Raw genomic sequence first — 20,579 nt, forward strand, 5'->3', positions numbered from 1 at the left:
GTTCCTGAGTCTCATGCCAGGCCCTGGTTTACAGACATTTACACAGCTTATGTCCACAGTCGGCCTGAGAAGTTCATGACTTCATTTCACAGGTGATGAAAAGAATAGCTCTTTAAGGCCATTCAATTGGTTGTAGCAATAGGATTAAACCCAGGTGATCAGCCATATTACTGCTGGTACTCTTCATTTTTTCATTCATTCAACATTACTAAGCATCTTCCACATGCCAGATACCAAGCTAGAGGTCAGGCCTCAAAAGAGGGGGCATGCGTGGTCCAGCCTCATGCCCTCAGCATTGTCAGCACCCCTACCAAGAACACCCTACCAGGGTGTTCACTCTCCTCTGATGTCCTGTGAGCTTTTGCTACAACAGAGCTTTCAAGGGTGGATGTATTTCAAGGATGGTGACCATAATATCAAGGGCGTGATGAACCAACACAGAGTGGATTCCAACCTGTGGCCGAGAAGCAGTGGAGGCACCTGCACTGCTGCTCTGCCCACCCCAGGGATGAATGAGCCAGGCCCTTGTGGGAAATGGTTGAGTCAACAGTAATCCAGTGATTACGGTAACCATGGGATTGATTTCATGGACACACTGGTCCAGTATGCTGTGGCTTAGCAGAAAGGCCACTGTCTTACAGGATGAAATAACATGAAACAGTGAGCCCTTACAGACCCACCCTTGGCCAGCCCAGATGAGGTGAGGAGGAGAGGATGGGCATTACAAATGGAAGCAACGGAGTCATTGTCCAGATATAGAACCACCAAGAGAAGTCAAAGCCCTGTCAGGACCCCTCAATTCCTTTGTGTGCCTGGGAGAAAACTGCCACTTTGCACAAAATAAAAATGAAAAACCTAGAACTCCAGGGCTGGTCTTTGGTAGAATATCTTCATGTCAGAAAGGGTAAGGCCCTGATCAGTTAGCTTAGTTGGTTAACAGCGTTGTCCTGAAACAAGTTTGCAGGTCTGATCCCCGGTCAGGGCACACGGGAAGCAGCTAATGAGTACATGATTGAGTGGAACAACAAATGAATGCATCCCTTCTCCCTTTCTCTGTCTGAATGATTGTTTTATTTTTATTTATTTTTTTAATTTAGTGAGAAGAGGGAAGGCAGAGACAGACTCCAGCATATGCCCTGACTCTGTTTAAAAAAGAAACCCTAGCCAGATAGCTCAGTCAGTTGGAGCATCCTTCCAGAGCTGCTCCAACTGGTTGCTGGTTGGATTCCTCGGTAAGGACACATACAGGAGCACCTCCATGTTCCTTTCTCTCTCTCTCCCAGCCTCTCTGTCAAAAAAGAAAAAAAGAGTGGCTGGATGGAATTGGTCTGATATGTCCCAATTCCTGCCATAGCCACCATACTGTGGGGTGGGGGGCTCCCCTTTGAACTAAACTGTGACCTGGAGGTGGACCCATCAGCTCTGCTCTTTGAGCTCCCTGGGCTGACACAGAGAGAGGCTGGCAGCGGTACCTCACGAATGTCAGCTGACACCCACTCTGCTGTGGTGGTCATTGACACTAGTCCCAGGTCTTTCTTCTAAGACAGAACTGCTCATCTTCAGCTTGGGGTCTTTTTAGGGATTCTCTCCTCACTCCCATCCTACACCCACAAGGGACACTGTTAGAGGTTAAATTATGTCTCTCCAAAGGAGATATACCTCAGAATGAGACCTTATTTAGAATAGGGTCTTTATAGAGGTAATCAAGTTAAATGAGGTCATTAGGGTGGACCTACAAAATAAAGGGGGGAAAGGGGAATTTGGACACAAGGATATAGTGAAAGGATGATGTGAAGACACAAGGAGATGCCATCTGAAGTCGGAGGCAGAGAATGTAGTTGTGCTGCCTCAGGGAAGGAACATCTAGGGCTGCCAGAGGGGGAGCATGGCCCTCCCTGCCTTGGTTTCAAACTTCTCCTGGGAACTAATATCCCATCTAATGATTCCCAGCACCCCAAATCTTCAAAATGTAGGTCTTCTCTCCATCTTCCCAGTGCCCCCTTTTCCTGTTCTCATTTTCCCTCTAAGGACTGGCCACTCCCCTATGCACCACTCCCCATGTGCCCTAACCACACTGCACGGGCTCCCACACAGAGGGGCTCCCACGCAGAGAGGCATCCACTCCTCTGATGTCCTGTGAGCTTTTGCTACAACAGAGCTTTCAAGGGTGGATGTATTTCAAGGATGGTGACCATAATATCAAGGGCGTGATGAACCAACACAGAGTGGATTCCAACCTGTGGCCGAGAAGCAGTGGAGGCACCTGCACTGCTGCTCTGCCCACCCCAGGGATGAATGAGCCAGGCCCTTGTGGGAAATGGTTGAGTCAACAGTAATCCAGTGATTACGGTAACCATGGGATTGATTTCATGGACACACTGGTCCAGTATGCTGTGGCTTAGCAGAAAGGCCACTGTCTTACAGGATGAAATAACATGAAACAGTGAGCCCTTACAGACCCACCCTTGGCCAGCCCAGATGAGGTGAGGAGGAGAGGATGGGCATTACAAATGGAAGCAACGGAGTCATTGTCCAGATATAGAACCACCAGAAACTAGGGCCAAGAGAAGACAAAGCCCTGCCACCCCAGGAGCTCTGGAGCCTGACCCACCTACCAAAGCCTGCCCTGACTTGCCCCGTAGCCAACCTTGTCTGCTCCCCGCCATTTTCCCTTCATGCGGGTTCTTCTGGCACTGAGTGTCTGCTTGGCCTTCCTGGCAGCCCAGCCTGGGCAGGCTTCAAAGACAGCAACTGCAGCCTTCACTCTCTGGCCCCGGGCACTGGGAGGGGAGGCACAGGTCGCCCCCACATGCAGGTTTAGCCCAGTGAGCCACCTGAGGAGAAAGAGAGTTCAGGGAACCCATGGTGCTGAGCTTTCTTAAGGAGAGGGATGGGAGTCCTCAGGAATTTGGGACAGTGGGGCCTAGTGCATGAGAATAGACTCGAGAGAATATTGGTTCCACCACTCACCAAGTATGTGACCCTGAGCAATTCACTTCCAACCTCACATCCCTTCTCTGTAACAAGGAGGTATATAGTGATAAACAGTTATAGAGGGTTGATGATCCATGTACCCTTCAAACCAGTCTGTACTAATTCAATGTAATTCTAACAAGCCACTGCCATAAGGTGTCACTGTCACCATCTTCCCTTTCACAGATAAGGAACTAGCACAGAGTAGTCATGGGTCCCAAATTAGATGGTTAGACAGGAAGACAGAACTAGATTTCAGCCAGGTCTGCAGGAATCCAAGGTCCTTGTTGCTTTCTTATGTAATTATGTGAAGTGCCCACAGATATTGATTGGGTACAGCCCCACAGCTCTGGGCAGATCTTATTCCCACTCTGTGGATGAAGTACTCAAGGATCAGAAAAGTCCACCCCAATTCTGCACACTAGCTCCCCCAGGAAGGGTAGCTGGCCCTGTCAGAACCCTGCCCCCAAAAGCTCCTCAGCCAGGCAGACATAATGCCACAGGGAGATAATGGGAGCTTGACTGAGAGCAGCTGGTGGGTCCCCAGCTGAGGGTTCAGGTCAAGGTGCTCACCTGTGAAGTGGAAGCAGCTGGCAATCACAGCGGAAGGGATTGCCACTGAGGTCGACCAGCTCCAGCTGGCTGAGCCCAGGCAGGGCAGGCAGGACCTGCAGCTGGTTCTTCTGCAGGTGTAGGCTCTGCAGCTGGGTCCCCAGACCCGAGAAGGCCTCAGAAGAAATCTGCAACGAGGTGCGAGGCCCTGGTGTGAGCTCCTGTCAGGCCAGGGAGGGAGACCTATGTTCTCCTAGCTCAGGGGTCGGGAAACTTTTTGGCTGAGAGAGCCAGGAATGCCACATATTTTAAAATGTAATTCTGTGAGAGCCATACAACGACCTGTGTACGTTACGCATTATCCAATAAAAATTTGGTGTTGTCCCGGAGGACAGCTATGATTGGCTCCAGCCACCCACAACCATGAACATGAGCGATAGGAAATGAATGGATTGTAATACATGAGAATGTTTTATATTTTTAACGTTATTTTTTTTATTATTGAAGATTTGTCACCCTGGCAGGTTGGCTCAGTGGTAGAGCATCGGCCTGGCGTGCAGGAGTCCCGGGTTTGATTCCTGGCCAGGGCACACAGGAGAAGCGCCCATCTGCTTCTCCACCCCCCCCCCTTCCTCTCTGTCTCTCTCTTTCCCTCCTGCAGGCAAGGCTCCATTGGAGCAAAGTTGGCCTGGGCGCTGAGGATGGCTCCATGGCCTCTGCCTCAGGCACTAGAATGGCTCTGGTTGCAACAGAGCGACGCCCGGATGGGCAGAGCATCGCCCCCTGGTGGGCATGCCGGGTGGATCCTGGTTGGGTGCATGCGGGAGTCTGTCTGACTGCCTCCCCGTTTCCAACTTCAGAAAAATAAAAAATAAAAAAATTTGTCTGGGAGCCAGATGCAGCCATCAAAAGAGCCACATCTGACTCGTGAGCCATAGGTTCCCGACCCCTGTCCTAGCAGAAGGCAAGTGGGGACCCTAAGGTGGCCAGGCAGAAAAGGCAGTGCTGAGGCGGAAACATAGTTTTATCTGATGCCAAAGTACTTGCCCTTTGCAAGTCACCTGGACTCCCAGTTCATGGTTCTGTCTGCTTTGCCTGAATCTGCCTCTGTAATACTATAACCTCTTGGGGGCTCTAGCCCTGCCCTCAAAGCGTACAACAGTAAGTGACTCTGTGGGCCCACATTCCTCCCTCCTCTGCACCCCAGCAATACCCTCCCTGACAGGCCTCTCTGTGTAGCTCTGGATTTTGCCTGCTGTCGCCCACATCTGAGTTCCCTGGGGGCAGACATAGGATGGCTTATGTCCAGGTCCCCAGGCCCTGCCTCAGACCTTGCACTGCAGGGTTGGGAGTGTTTGTTGAGTGAATGCTTGCTGCATAGGACCATGCTGCCTCCCTATCCCCACTCCACTGTGCCCACCTGCTCCAGGTCACTGCTGTTCAGGAAGAGGTGCTGTAGTGACCGGCCCACGGGCTGGAAGGCCCCATCCTGCAGGGCCCTGAGTGGGTTCCCTGAGAGCTGCAGCTCCAGGAGGGCAGGCAGCCCCTCCAAGGCCCCAGTGGGCACCTCTCGCAGCTGGTTCCTGTCCAGGTACAGCTTCTCGAGCTCTGGAGCTGGGCTCAGTGCCCTAGGAGACACTTTGGTAATACGGTTTCCACTCAGGTAGAGCCAGCGCAAGGCCTGCACGCTTGCCAGGGCCCCATGTGCCAGGTGGTCTACAGCGTTATCCTGCAGGTGCAGGGAGAAGAGTCGGGGCAGGGCGCGCAGGGCTGCCCCAGGCACCTGCAGGAAGCGGTTGCGCTCCAGGTACAGGTAGCCAAGGCGGGGAGCCCCTTCCAGGGCAGCGGCGGTAAGGTCTGAGAGCTGGTTGTCAGAGAGGTAGAGGTAAAGCAGGCGGCCCAGCCCAGTCAGAGCGCCAGCCTCTAGCTCTGCGATGCCGCAGTGTTGCAGGTGCAGTGACACCAGGTGGCCCAGGCCAGGGAAGGCGGCTCGGGGAACCAAGGGGAAGTGGTTCTGCCTCAAGTCCAGTAGCTGGGTGTTGTTAGGGAAGCCGCGGGGCACGGCCTGCAGGCCCTGGCTCTCGCAGCCGCTGTGCCGGGACTCAGAGGTACACACGCAGGCGCGCGGGCAGGGCCAGGCTGCCCCATCTGTCTCCTTGCGGGCCGCAGGAGGGGCGCGGGGCCGCGCAGCCGCCTGCAACTCCTCTTCGTCCTCCGCTGGGTCTCCAGGGCAGCGCAGGTCCGAGCGCCTCAAGGCCTCCAGAGCTTCGCCTCGCAGGCGCCGGGGCCCCCGGCAAGCGCCATCCAAGCGCACGCGCGCACGTGCCAACCACTCGAGCAGGGGCCGGGCCTGGCAGCCACACCACAGCGGGTTCCCCTGCAGCCGCAGCTGGCGCAGCTGTCCCGGACCCTGCAGCGGCGGCAGAGTGTCCAGCTGGTTCCCGCGGAGATCCAGGGTATGCAGGCGAGGGCAGCGGGCGAAGGCCCTCTGATCCAGGGCCTGCAGGGCCCCGTGGTCCAGCATCAGCTCCCGCAGACCCGGCAGCGCCAGCCCGTCCTCCTCGCCTGCATAGGTGAATGGGTTGTGGCCCAGCTCCAGACGGGCCAGGCCGCGAGCCTGGGACAAGACTGACCCGGGGAGGGCCTGCAGCTCATTGTGGTGCAGGCTGAGCCGGCGTAGAGCGGGCAGGCCAGCCAGGGCCTCCGGGGCCAGCACACTGAGTGCGTTGTGGGACAGCTGCAGCCAGCGGGTGCGCATCAGCCCCTGGAAGGACATGGAGGGCAGGTAGACGAGGGCGTTGTGGGCCAGATTGAGTGTGACCAGTGCGCCCAGTGCCCCAAATGTCCCCGGCCGCAGCTCCTCCAGCATATTCCTCTCCAGCTCCAGCCGGCGCAGCGAGCCCAGCCCGTCCAGTGCCTCCTGGGGCAGTGAACGCAGGCGGTTGTAGGCCAGGTTAAGGAGAAGCAGGCGGCCCAGGCCACGGAAGGCACCCTCAGCCACCAGCTCCACTTGGCAGTGCCGTAGGTCCAGATGGGTCAAATAAGGCAAGTCCTGGAAGGCAGCTGGAGCGATCACCTTCAGCATGCTGCCTTGGAGGTCCAGCCTCTGGGTCAGCTGAGCAGGGAAAGGGAAGGGGAAACTGAGTAGCACAAGAACCAGGCCTGTGCCCCTTGCTAAGTTCCCTCATCTGAAACATTCTTCTCCTCCTCACCTATCTCATTCTCTTCTTCCTGCTCCCTGACACCTTTTCCAGGAAGCCTTCCTCCCTACCACCTGGGCATCCCCCACTCTGGCACTTTTCACATTGAATTGTCACTGCCCATTTACTTTCTCTCTTGCCCACTGGCCTTGACTCCATGGGGCAGAGACCATATCTTCTCCCAGTATATCCCTAGTTCTCTGCCACAGGCTCTGTAATTGATTCAATATTTATCTATGAGTCACCTACTTGTACCAATCACAGAGGATTTTTTTTTTTTCTTTTTTTCTTTTTTCTGAAGCTGGAAACGGGGAGAGACAGTCAGACAGACTCCCGCATGTGCCCGACCGGGATCCACCCGGCACGCCCACCAGGGGCAACGCTCTGCCCACCAGGGGGCGATGCTCTGCCCCTGGGGGGGGGGTCGCTCTGCCTCGACCAGAGCCACTCTAGCGCCTGGGGCAGAGGCCAAGGAGCCATCCCCAGCGCCCGGGCCATCTTTGCTCCAATGGAGCCTTGGCTGCGGGAGGGGAAGAGAGAGACAGAGAGGAAGGAGGGGGGGGGGGTGGAGAAGCAAATGGGCGCTTCTCCTATGTGCCCTGGCCGGGAATCGAACCCGGGTCCCCCTCACGCCAGGCCGACGCTCGACCGCTGAGCCAACCGGCCAGGGCCACAGAGGATTTTTTAAAACTTTTTTTTTTCAGAGGGAGGGGGGAGACATGGAGGTGAAGTGGGAAGCTTCAACTCATAGTAGTTGCTTCCCATATGTGCCTTGACCAGGCAATCCCCAGGGTTTTGAACTGGTGACCTCCACATTCCAGGTCCATGCTTTATCTACTGCACCAGCACAGGTCAGACCACTGAGGATTTTAAATGGCTTGTCTCCCTGTTTTTGGTTATTATCATTACCATTTTACAGTTGTGAACACTGAGGCTCAGAAAGAAAAAGTAACTTCCTAAGGCTTCTTCCCAGCCAGGCAGTGGCAGACCCTCTTATACCAGCCTAGGGTCCTCCTTCTGTCCTCCCCAAGCCCCTCACCCTGCTCACCTCAGGGATGGCGTTGGGCACTTCAGTGAGGTTCTGGTGTCGACAGGCCACGTGCCGCCTGGAGTTGTCGCAGACGCAGGTCCGTGGGCAGCGTTGGGCAGCTGCATGCCAAGTTGGGCCCAGTGGCAGCAGCAGAAAAAACAGCAGGACCAAGGAGACGCTTTGGGGCCTGAGAGAGAGAGGGAGAGTCTGTTGTTCATAGGAACAAGGGTCCTACATTGTCCACTCACTGAGCCCAGGCTCTGGTCCTCTGACCCCAGGGAAGGTGTCATTTCTCTGCAACCCCCCAGCTCCCATGTGCAGCAGAGCTTCTATTGTTATCCTGGTTTTACGCTGGAGGAATCTGAGGCTCAGAGGAGTGACCTGGCACATCCCTTTGGCTGTCTGCCCAGTGGCTCAGTGAGGCCTTGCTCAATGCAAGAATGACTCTGGGGTCCAGTCTGTGCCCAGGCTGTGGTGAGGCTCCCAGGTCCAGGGGAGGCCTGGATCTCCAAGTGTGAGGTTGGTGGTGGAGGAAGAAGCAGCCAGTCCTGACAGAAGCAGCACTATCCCCACAGTGTCAGGGAGCATCAGGGCAGTCCACCTCAAGAAGACAGCCTGGCAGCCAGAGGGGAGGACTTAGGCTTGGCCCAAGTTGTGGGATAAGACTAGGGGGACTTGGTATTGTGGGGCCCAAGAGCCTTGGGGGAATTGAATGGCTGATCAGAGTCACCCTGACAGGTGAGCTGGTGGCTCAGCCCTCTTCTCTCCTGTTTACTCCCCTCTTCTCCTCCCTTCATCATAGTGCCGCCAGCTATCCATGACTGGGATGGGGAACTGAGGGTTTGGGTTTGAGGCTGAGGTTTGCGGAAGGTCTATTCACTTACCTGTCTGTTCATTCATCTGTCTATCCTCCCAATTATCCATCCATTCCCTGATTGGACTCCTTCATGTCACAACTTCAGCTATTGCCTGTTGCTTCCTGGGGATGGCTGCTGTCACAATGGGTCTCCCTAATGCTCTACTCACCACCAACCACCAAAGGGAACTTTATAAAATGCAGGTCTTGACACTCCCACTGAAAACCCTCCAGCATCACTTCCTTGCCGGTAGAGGGAAGTCCTGGCTCCTGATTCCCCAACGGGAATCTATCTGCTCAAACTCTTCAGCACCAGCCCTTGGCTCCCCTATTGTAAGCCCAGAGCTCCCTCCTCACTGCCTGTCACATCTCATGCACCCAGCTCTTCCTTCTGTTTTCAGCTTGGTCAGCCTTTCCTGATCCCTGAGCTGAGACCCCACTCTGAGTCTCCCCCATTTCCACTCACTGTTTTGTCACCATCTGTTTTTCATTCTCCTCAGGGTCCCAGGGTCCAGCCCTGGCCTTGGGGCTGGTAGCATCCCCCAGTCTGTGATGAGGCTGAGGCTCTGGGTAGGAAAGGAAGGGGTACCGGGAGGAGAAGCAGAACCCTGACGGACAGGCTTCCAGGGCTCAGAGGGCTGCTGACTGTTCACACAAGCCCCCAAGGAACTAGCCCACAGGAACGGCCCCCTCCCCACACATTGCCTTCCTCAGAGCCCACTTTGAGGAGACCCTTGGAGGATCTTTGCCCAGACAGATCCCAGAGGCCCAGAGAGTGGCAGAGCCTGACAGCAACCACTCAGCTTCTCTACGCTCCCCCTTGCCAACCCCCCTCCTCCCAGGCCCAAAGACTCACCCCTCCATGACACCTCACAGGGCCAGTCCAGCCTGGAAGTGCAGCACAAGAGAAAGGCCACGTCTGTGCCTGTCTGGATGCTGGCAGGAGCCCCTCTCCCCGCCTGCCGGCCTGGCAGCAGGAACAGGGCTGAATGGGAGGCATTGTAGGCAGCCCAGCCAGAGGCTGAAGTGAAGGAGGGGTGGGCAGGGGCGGGTGCAGCGGCTGGAGTTACAGGGCCTCCTGCCTAGTGCCAGCTCAGGTTCTGGGCCCAGGCCTGAAGGACAGCCGATTCTCAGGGCGGTCCAGCAGGGAGGGGACCGGAGGGGCCTGGAGGGGCCGTGGGACCTCAGGCTGTGGGACCCTGAGTTGGGCTGTGCTTCACGGAGCCTCAGTTTCCTCCTCTGTGAGAAAAAACAACAACACATAATAACTAGCTCAGAGGGTTGCTGTGGGGATTAAGGTTGGCACCTGGCACACAGTAGGTGCTCAAGACTGGTTAACTCTATCTTTTCTGTTTGTGGTTATACATTTACATACATTGTTTAATATTGTAGATACAACATCCTGAATTTTTTTTTTCACTTGACATCAGATAATTAGGAGCTATCCAAGTTGATTCTTAATCAAACTCATTCATTTTGACAGCTGACTAGTTTTTCATGGTATAAATCAGGGTCGCCAAACTTTTTACACAGGGGGCCAGTTCACTGTCCCTCAGACCGTTGGAGGGCCGGATTATTAAAAAAAACTATGGCCCTGGCCGGTTGGCTCAGCGGTAGAGCGTCGACCTAGCGTGCAGAGGACCCGGGTTCGATTCCCGGCCAGGGCACACAGGAGAAGCGCCCATTTGCTTCTCCACCCCTCCGCCGCGCTTTCCTCTCTGTCTCTCTCTTCCCCTCCCGCAGCCAAGGCTCCATTGGAGCAAAGATGGCCCGGGTGCTGGGCATGGCTCTGTGGCCTCTGCCTCAGGCGCTAGAGTGGCTCTGGTCACAACATGGCGACACCCAGGATGGGCAGAGCATCGCCCCCTGGTGGGCAGAGCGTCGCCCCTGGTGGGCGTGCCGGGTGGATCCCGGTCGGGCGCATGCGGGAGTCTGTCTGACTGTCTCTCCCTGTTTCCAGCTTCAGAAAAATGAAAAAAACAAAAAAAAAACAAAAAAAAAAACTATGAACAAATCCCTATGCACACTGCATATATTTTAAAGTAAAAAAATAAAACGAGAACAAATACAATATTTAAAATAAAGAACAAGTAAATTTGAATCAACCAACTGACCAGTATTTCAATGGGAACTATGGGCCTGCTTTTGGCTAATGAGATGGTCAATGTCCGGTTCCATATTTGTCACTGCTAGCCATAACAAGTGATATGACGTGCTTCAGAGCCGTGACGTGTGTGTCCCGCATCACTGGAAGTAGTACTGTACGTGAGTGACGCAGTGCTTTGGGTCACCGACCACCAATGAAAGGTACCCCTTCCGGAAGTATGAAGTACGGCGGGGGCCGGATAAATGGCCTCAGGGGGCCACATGCGGCCTGGGGGCCGTAGTTTGGGGACTTCTGGTATAAATGTATCAACTTTATTGTACTTACCCATTAATCTGTTACCTCCCAGTTTTGGCTATTACAATGTTGCAAAAAAGATACAAATAATTACTTTCTTGGATACAACCATTAAAAAAATTTTTTTCCATTAGTTTGAGATGAGGGGGAAGGAGGAGTGAGAGAGAAGTATTAAGTCGTTCCACTTAGTTGTTCCATTTAGTTGTGCATTCATTGGTTGCTTCCCATATGTTCCATGACCAGGGATCAACCCTACAACAATGCTCTATCTACTGAGCGACCTGGCCAGGACAATCACATGCATTTTTTAATGAAATAGTTCATCTAGACCAGGGGTAGTCAACCTTTTTACACCTACCGCCCACTTTTGTATCTCTGTTAGTAGTAAAATTTTCTAACCGCCCACTGGTTCTACAGTAATGGTGACTTATAAAGTAGGGAAGTAACTTTACTTTATAAAATTTATAAAGCAGAGTTACAGCAAGTTAAAGCATATAATAATAATTACTTACCAAGTACTTTATGTCGGATTTTTGCGAAGTTTAGCAGAATAAATCTTTATAAAACAACTTACTATAGTTAAATCTATCTTTTTATTTATACTTTGGTTGCTCCGCTACCACCCACCATGAAAGCTGGAACGTCCACTAGTGGGCGGTAGGGACCAGGTTGACTACCACTGATCTAGACCAGGGGTCCTCAAACTTTTTACACAGGGGGCCAGTTCACTGTCCCTCAGACTATAAAAAAAAACTATGAATAAATCTCTATGCACACTGCACATATCTTATTTTAAAGTAAAAAAACAAAACGGGAACAAATACCATATTTAAAATAAAGAACAAGTAAATTTAAAGTTTTTTATTTATTTATTCATTTTAGAGAGGAGAAGAAGAGACAGAGAGAGAGAGAAGGGGGGAGGAGCTGGAAGCATCAACTCCCATATGTGCCTTGACCAGGCAAGCCCAGGGTTTCAAACCGGCGACCTCAGCATTTCCAGGTCGATGCTTTATCCACTGCGCCACCACAGGTCAGGCAAGAACAAGTAAATTTAAATCAACAAACTGACCAGTATTTCAATGGGAATTATGCTCCTCTCACTGACCACCAATGAGAGAGGTGCCCCTTCCGGAAGGGAAGTGCGGCGGGGGCTGGATAAATGGCCTCAGGGGGCCACATGCAGCCCGCGGGCTGTAGTTTGGGGACCCCTGATCTAGACAATAGCAAACATTTATGTCTTATAATTTTTCTGATGAAATTGCATCTTTCATTATACCATTTGGCTTTTTTGTTTGGTTTTGGAGCAGAAATAGTGCCACATCATACATAGCCTTCTGCATGTGCCGTTTCACTCAGCAAATTCCCTATCAACAGAATCACAATGCATACTCTTATGCCTAGCTCTCTTCACACAACAGTATGTCTGTGAGATTCACCTGTAATACTTATTTATTTATTTATTTATTTTACAGAAACAGAGAGAGTCAGAGAGAGGGATAGACAGGGACAGACAGACAGGAACAAAGAGAGATGAGAAGCATCAATCATCAGTTTTTCATTGCAACACCTTATTTGTTCATTGATTGCTTTCTCATATGTGCCTTGACCCTGGGGCTACAGCAGACTGAGTAACCCCTTGCTCAAGCCAGTGACCTTGGGTCCAAGCTGGTGAGCTTTGCTCAAACCAGATAAGCCCGCGCTCAAATTGGCGACCTCGGGGTCTTTTTTTTTTTTTTTTTTTTCTTCATTTTTCTGAAGCTAGAAACAGGGAGAGACAGTCAGACAGACTCCCGCATGCGCCCAACCGGGATCCACCCGGCACGCCCACCATGGGGCGACGCTCTGCCCACCAGGAGGCGATGCTCTGCCCATCCTGGGCGTTGCCATGTTGCGACCAGAGCCACTCTAGCGCCTGGGGCAGAGGCCACAGGGCCACCCCCAGCGCCCGGGCCATTTTTGCTCCAATGGAGCCTTGGCTGCGGGAGGGGAAGAGAGAGACAGAGAGGAAGGCGCGGCGGAGGGGTGGAGAAGCAAATGGGCGCTTCTCCTGTGTGCCCTGGCCGGGAATCGAACCCGGGTCCTCCGCACGCTAGGCCGACGCTCTACCGCTGAGCCAACCGGCCAGGGCGACCTCGGGGTCTTGAACCTGGGTCCTCCACATCCCAGTCTGATGCTCTATGAACTGTGCCACCACCTGGTCAGGCTGTAATACATATTTGAAAAATTTGTCCAGGCCCTGGCCGGGTGGCTCAGTTGGTTGGAGCATCATCCTGATACACCAAGGTTGTAGGTTCAGTCTCCAATCAGGACACAAACAAGAATCAACCAGTGAATGCATAAAGAAGTGGAATAACAAATTGATATTTCTCTCTCTCTCCCTTCCTCTCTCCAAAATCAATAATTTTTTTAAAATCTTAAAAAAATTTATCCATTTTCATTTTTATATAGTATTCCGGCATTCCATTCTATAAATACTCCCCAACAGTGGCATGGAGTTGAGGCAAAGAGCAATCTGCCCCAGACACAGGCAATATGGGGGGTACCATCGGTAGAAAATTTAAATATGGTGGAACCAACTTAAAGCTGGTCTGCTTTTTTTCATCAACATGCACTGACAATTCTAAACAAGATCAATACTGAACTATCCCTCCCAGCTTGGGTGAACCATTCCCACCTCTGCCTCACTATGCTGCAATTCTTTTTTTTCTTTTTCTATTTTTTGTATTTATCTTGAGAAGTGGGGGTCAGAGAGATAGACTCCTGCATGTGTCCAACCAGGATCCACCCGGCAAGCCCACTAGGAGGTGATGCTCTGCCCATCTGGGGCTGTTGCTCCATTGTAACCCAAACCATTTTAGCACCTGAGGCGAGGCCATGGACCCATCTTCAGCACCTGGGCCAACTTGCTCTAGTGGAGCGTTGGCTGTGGAAGGGGAAGAGATAGAAAAAAGGGAGAGAGGGAGGGGTGAAGCAGATGGGTGCTTCTCCTATGTGCCCTGACCAGGACTCAAACCTGGGACATCCACATGCAGAGCCGATGCTTTACCACTAAGCCAACTGGCCAGGGTCTATGCAACAATTACTTTTTTTTTCCTCCCCCCGAAGTGAGAAGCCGGGGGTGGGGGGTGGGGGGTGGAGGCAGACAGACAGACTCGTGCCTGTGCCCGACTGGGATCCACCCAGCATGTCCACCAGGGGGCGATGCTCTGCCCATCTGGGGCGTTGCTCTGCTGCAATTGAAGCCATTCTAGTGCCTGAGGCAGAGGCCATGGAGCCATCCCCAGCGCCCGGGCCAACTTTGCTCCAGTGGAGCCTTGGCTGTGGGAGGGGAAGAGAGAGACAAAGAGAAAGGAGAGGGGAAGGGTGGAGAATTAGATGGGCGCTTCTCCTGGGTGCCCTGGCCGGGAATCAAACCTGGGACTTCCACACACTGGGCCAACACTCCATGACTGAGCCAACCAGCCAGGGCCCACAATTCTTTATCCAGTCCACTCTTGATGGACTCTGGGTTGTTTCCAGGATAGGGCTAATATGAAGTGCTGCATACCATGTTGGCAAATTTTTTTCATGAACATATCACAACCCATTTCTGTAAGGATATACCTAGTGGGATGGAATTGCTGGTTTTAGAACATGCTTATTTTCAGCCTCAATGAATACTGCCAGTTTCCCAAAGTGGTTGTACCAATTTACACATTCACTAGCAGAGTCTGAATTCTAGTTGCTTCACATCTTCACCAATGCTTGGTATCATCTATCTTTTGTCATTTTTTGTTTGTTTGTTTTTATTTTTTAATTTTTTAATTTTTATTTTTTTTCTAGAGACAGATTGAGAGTCAGAGAGAGAGATAGACAGGGACAAACAGACAGGAACAGAAAGATGAGAAGCATCAATCATTAGTTTTTCATTGTGCATTGCGACATCTTAGTTATTCATTGATTGATCTCTCACATGTGCCTTGACCGCGGGCCTTCAGCAGACCGAGTAACCCCGTGCTCGAGCCAGCGACCCTGGGTCCAAGCTGGTGAGCTTTGCTCAAAGCAGATGAGCCCACTCTCAAGCCAGCGACCTTGGGGTCTTGAACCTGCGTCTTCTGCATCCCAGTCCGACGCTCTATCCACTGCGCCACCGCCTGGTCAGGCTTTTGTTTGTTTGTTTTTACAGTGACAGAGAGAGAGGGACAGACAGACAGGAAGGAAGAGAGATGAGAAGCATCAATTATTCATTGTGGCTCCTTAGTTGTTCATTGATTGCTTTCTCATATGTACCTTGACTAGGGGGCTACAGCAGAGCGAGTGACCCCTTGCTCATGCCAGCGACCATGGGGTCATGTCTATGATTCCACACTCAAGCCAGCAACCTCTGGGTTTTGAACCTGGGTCCTTTTGTGTCCCGGTCCAACGCTCTATCCACTGGGCCACTGCATTGTCAAGCTCATGTCTTTTGTATTGTAGCCATTCTAGTGAGGATTATAATGGTAGATATCACATTGTGGTTTTATTTTTTTCAATTTTTACTTACTGATTAAAAAAAATTTTTTTTTTAAATTTATTTGTTGAGCCTGACTGGTGGTGGTGCAGTCAGAGCCTTGACCCGGAATACTGAGGTCCTGGCTCGAAACACCGAGATCGCCACTTTGAGCATGGGGTCGCTAGCTTCAGCGCGGGTTCATCCACGATTCCCAAGGTCACTGGTTTGAACCCAAAGGGTGCTGGTTTGAAGTCCAAAGTCGCTGGTTTGAGCAAGGGGTCAATGGCTTGGTTTGAGCCCCTGGTTAAGGCATGTATGAGAAACAATCAATGAACAACTAAAGTGGAGCAACTACAAGTTGATGCTTCTCATCTCTCTCCTTCCTCTCTCCTTTTCTCTCTCTCTCTCTCTCAAAAAAAAAATCATTGATTTTAGAGAGATAGGGAGAGAGAGATAGAAAGACAGAAACATTGATCTATTCCTGTATGTGCCCTGACTGGGAATTGAACCTGCAACCTCTGCACACTGGGACAGTGATTTAACCAACTGAGCATCCAGCCAGGCCTATTTATTGATTTTAGAGGGAGGAAGTGGGGGATAGAGAGAGAGATAGAAACATCAATTTTTGTTGTTCTACTTATTTATGCTTTCAACAGTTGATTATTTTTTAAATTATTTTATTTTTTTAGAGAGTCAGAGAGATAGATAGGGACAAACAGGAATGGAGAGAGATGAGAAGCATTAATCATCAGTTTTTCATTGCGACACCTTAGTTGTTCATTGATTGCTTCCTTATATGTGCCTTGACCGCGGGCCTTCAGCAGACCGAGTAACCCCTTGCTCGAGCCAGCGACCTTGGGTCCAAGCTGGTGAGCTTTGCTCAAAGCAGATGAGCCTGCGCTCAAGCTGGCGACCTCGGGGTCTCGAACCTGGGTCCTCCACATCCCAGTCCCACGCTCTATCTACTGTCCCACCGCCTGGTCAGGCCATCAGTTGATTTTTTTTTTTTTTTTGCCACACCTCCCTCCCCCGCACCCTGAGCCTCTCTGACCACTCCTCTTCCATCAGTTGATTCTTGTACGTGCCCTAACCAGGGATCAAACCCACAAGCTTAGTGTATCAGGATGGTGCTGTAACCAACTGATCTATCAGGCCAGGGCCCACACTGTGATTTAAATATGTATTTCTCTGAAGACTAATGAAATTAAGCACCTTTTTCATATGCTTTTTGTGAAGTGCTCATTCTACCCTTTTGATCTTTTGTCTTCTCTTAATTTTTAGAAACTATATATTCTGAGTTAAAAAGATACAATTATTTTCTTCCTTTTTGTGACTTGCTTTAAATTTTACTCCCTTAAGCCCTGGCCGGTTGGCTCAGCGATAGAGCGTCAGCCTGGCGTGCGGGGGACCCGGGTTCGATTCCCGGCCAGGGCACATAGGAGAAGCGCCCATTTGCTTCTCCACCCCCCCCCCTCTGTCTCTCTCTTCCCCTCCCGCAGCCGAGGATCCATTGGAGCAAAGATGGCCCGGGTGCTGGGGATGGCTCCTTGGCCTTTGCCCCAGGCGCTAGAGTGGCTCTGGTTGTGGCAGAGCATCACCCCCTGGTGGGCAGAGCGTTGCCCCTGGTGGGCGTGCCGGGTGGATCCCGGTCGGGCGCATGCGGGAGTCTGTCTGACTGTCTCTCCCCGTTTCCAGCTTCAGAAAAATACAAACAAAAAACAAAACAAAACAAAAAAATTTTACTCCCTTAATAATGCCTTTTGATGTACAAAATCCTGTTCTCATTGCTATGTACTATCCATTGCCTGAATATTCTACAATAACAAACCAAGTTAAATATATTTCATCTTTTTTTTATTTTTTATTTTTTTTATTTTTTACAGAGACAGAGAGAGAGATAGACAGGGGCAGACAGACAGGAACAGAGAGATGAGAAGCATCAATCATTAGTTTTTCGTTGCGCATTGCAACACCTTAGTTGTTCATTGACTGCTTTCTCATATGTGCTTTGACCACGGGCCTTCAGCAGACCGAGTAACCCCTTGCTTGAGCCAGCGACCTTGGGTCCAAGCTGATGGACTTTTGCTCCAACCAGATGAGCCCGCGCTCAAGCTGGCGACCTCGGGGTCTTGAACCTGGATCCTCAGCATCCCAGTCCGACGCTCTATCCACTGCACCACCACCTGGTCAGGCTGTATTTCATCTTTTTCTCACTTCTAAGGTCTTAATGACATTTCCTTCCACTATCTTCTAAAACATCTATAGTTTTATATTTTCTTTTTACTATGGTAAAATATACATAACATAAAATTTACAATTTTAAGCATTTAAGTGTATAGTAGAATTGAATATATTCACAACGTTGTGCAACCATCACCACTACCCATTCCCAGAACCTTCTCATCAACCGAAACGTAAACTCTGCACCCATTACACCAGGGGTCCCCAAACTACGGCCTGCGGGCCACATACGGCCCCCTGAGGCCATTTATCTGGTCCCTGCCACACTTCCGGAAAGGGCACCTTTTTCATTTGTGGTCAGTGAGAGGAGCACATTGACCATCTCATAAGCTAAAAGCAGGCCCATAGTTCCCATTGAAATAATGGTCAGTTTGTTGATTTAAATTTACTTGTTTTTTATTTTAAATATTGTATTTGTTCCCGTTTTGTTTTTATACTTTAAAATAAGATATGTGCAATGTGCATAGGGATTTGTTCATAGTTTTTTTTATAGTTTAGCCCTCCAATGGTCTGAGGGACAGTGATCTGGCCCCCTGTGTAAAAAGTTTGGGGACCCCTGCATTACACTAACTCCCCATTCCGTACTCTCCCCAGTGCCCTGGTGACCTCTCTTCTCTTTCAATGAATTTGCTGTCTCTATGTATTCTAGGTACATCAGATAAGTGGAATTACATATTACTTGTCCTTTCATGTCTGATTTTTTACCCTTAGCATAAGGTTTCAAGGTTCATCCAGGTCGCAGCAAGTATCAGATTTTCATTCCTTCTTATTACTGAATAATATGCCATTGTATATACAGAACACATTTTACCTGTCCATCTGTTGATGAACATCTGAGTTGCTCCACTTCTGAGCTACCAACTAATGCTGCTGTGCATATGGGTGTACAAGAATTGGAGTCCCTTTTTTCACTTTTTTGGGGTATATCAGATTCAGTTGCAGCCTCCCTCCTGTTTTTTTCCCACCCTTATTCTCTCCTTACCAGAGGTAACCACTTTCACGAAATAGTATAATTTTAATACAATAGATGGCAATAATTTTTAAATTAAACAGTGCATATTATATTGCAACTTTTTTTCACTCGATGTTTTCAAGATTCATTCATGTGGATGCAGGTAGCTTCTGGTTGAAAGGTCACATATTATTCTCTGCACACATGTGCCATTGTTTTTTTATTCTACTGATGACCATTATGTTTACCTTTTATTAAAAAATTTGATTAAAAAATTGGATTTTGGCCCTGATTGGGCAGCTCAGGTGGTTAGATCATAATCATGAAATGACGAGGCTGCAGGTTAAATCCTAGGTCAGTGCACATACAAGAATCAACCAATGACATTGGCATGAATAACTGCAATAACAAATTGATGTTTCTCTCTCTCCCCTCCTCCCTCTAAAATCAATTTTTTAAATGTTATTTTAAAAGAGAGTGGGGTTTTATTTTGCATCTCCTTGACTACCATTAAGGTAGAACATTTTTTTTTTTTTAATTTTTTTTTCTTTATTTTTTCTGAAGTTGGAAACAGGGATAGACAGTCAGACAGACTCCCGCATGCGCCCGACCGGGATCCACCCGGCACGCCCACCAGGGGCGACGCTCTGCCCACCAGGGGGCGATGCTCTGCCCCTCCGGGGCGTTGTTCCGCGGCGACCAGAGCCACTCTAGCGCCTGGGGCAGGGGCCAAGGAGCCATCCCCAGCGCCCGGGCCATCTTTGCTCCAATGGAGCCTTGGCTGCGGGAGGGGAAGAGAGAGACAGAGAGGAAGGAGGGGGGGGGGGTTGGAGAAGCAAATGGGTGCCTCTCCTATGTGCCCTGGCCGGGAATCGAACCCAGTCCCCCGCACGCCAGGCGGACGCTCTACCACTGAGCCAACCGGCCAGGGCCAAGGTAGAACATTTTTGGGGTTTCTGTTCTAGTTCCTTCTGTGAAATACCTGTTCATATCCTTTGCCCAATTTTCAGTGGATTTAGATTCACAACCCTAGTCCTAGTTTTATGCTCTATAAGTCGCTAAGTGTGTGTGTGTGTGTGTGTGTGTGTGTGTGTGTGTGTGTGTGTGTTAGAGAGAGAAAGACAGAAAGGGAGAGGTAAGCATCAATTTTTTGTTGTGGCACCTTAGTTGTTCATTGATTGCTTTCTAATATGTGCCTTGACCGTAGGGCTACAGCAGTGAGTGACCCCTTGCTCAAACCAGCGACCTTAGGCTCAAGTTAATGAGCCTTGCTCAAACTAGATGAGCCTGAGCTCAAGCTGGCAACTTTGGGTTTCAAACCTGGGTCCTCCACATCCCAGTCTGATGCTCTATCAACTGCGCAACCTGGTCAGGCTATATGTTGTTAGGTCTTTTTACTCTATCACCTTGTGTTCACTTTTATGGTTTTCTGTAATTGCTTTACACTTTTTTTTTTTTTTTTTTTTTTTTTTACAGAGACAGTGAGTCAGAGAGAGGGATAGACAGGAACAGAGAGAGATGAGAAGCATCAATCATTAGTTTTCATTGCCCGTTGCAACACCTTAGTTGTTCATTGATTGCTTTCTCAATATGTGCCTTGACCATGGGCCTTCAGCAGACCGAGTAACTCCTTGCTGGAGCCAGCGATCTTGGGTTCAAGCTGGTGGGCTTTTTTGCTCAAACCAGATGAGCCTGCGCTCAAGCTGGCAACCTCGGGGTCTCGAACCCTGGTCCTCTGCATCCTAGTCCGATGCTCTATCCACTGCACCACCGCCTGGTCAGGTTGCTTTACACTTCTTACACAAACTTCCTTATGGTTTAAGCTTTTCTGTGTGTCATAAAATGCCCTCTTGTGTGTGTGTGGTTAAGGATTCTACTTATTCATTTTAGAGAGGAGAGAGAA

At 50.5% G+C, this 20,579-nt stretch overlaps 2 protein-coding genes across 3 annotated transcripts in view; one reads left to right on the forward strand and one right to left on the reverse strand.

Annotated features, from left to right (window-relative positions):
• Window positions 1–20,579, forward strand: part of ZC3H7B (zinc finger CCCH-type containing 7B) — a 176,864-nt gene that overhangs the window by 53,600 nt on the left and 102,685 nt on the right. The gene's annotated exons all lie outside the window — the stretch shown is intronic.
• CHADL (chondroadherin like) lies at window positions 1,131–9,556 on the reverse strand. Its single transcript, XM_066358490.1, has 6 exons — window positions 9,468–9,556; window positions 7,774–7,942; window positions 4,946–6,640; window positions 3,547–3,713; window positions 2,648–2,834; window positions 1,131–1,288 (listed from the first exon to the last, which is right to left on the reverse strand). Exons 1-6 carry the CDS (start codon window positions 9,473–9,475, stop codon window positions 1,178–1,180), a joined length of 2,337 nt encoding a protein of 778 aa, XP_066214587.1. The 5' UTR covers window positions 9,476–9,556; the 3' UTR covers window positions 1,131–1,177.

Source organism: Saccopteryx leptura, chromosome 1 (genome assembly GCF_036850995.1).
Source record: "Saccopteryx leptura isolate mSacLep1 chromosome 1, mSacLep1_pri_phased_curated, whole genome shotgun sequence".
NCBI classification, from domain to species: Eukaryota; Metazoa; Chordata; class Mammalia; order Chiroptera; family Emballonuridae; genus Saccopteryx; species Saccopteryx leptura.

Coding starts and splice junctions, on each gene's coding strand:
- CHADL (XM_066358490.1), bottom strand. Junction 6,641..7,773: donor TGCCCAACGCCATCCCTGAG/GTGAGCAGGGTG, acceptor TTCCCTGCTCAG/CTGACCCAGAGGCTGGACCT. Junction 3,714..4,945: donor ACAGCAGTGACCTGGAGCAG/GTGGGCACAGTG, acceptor ACCTCGTTGCAG/ATTTCTTCTGAGGCCTTCTC.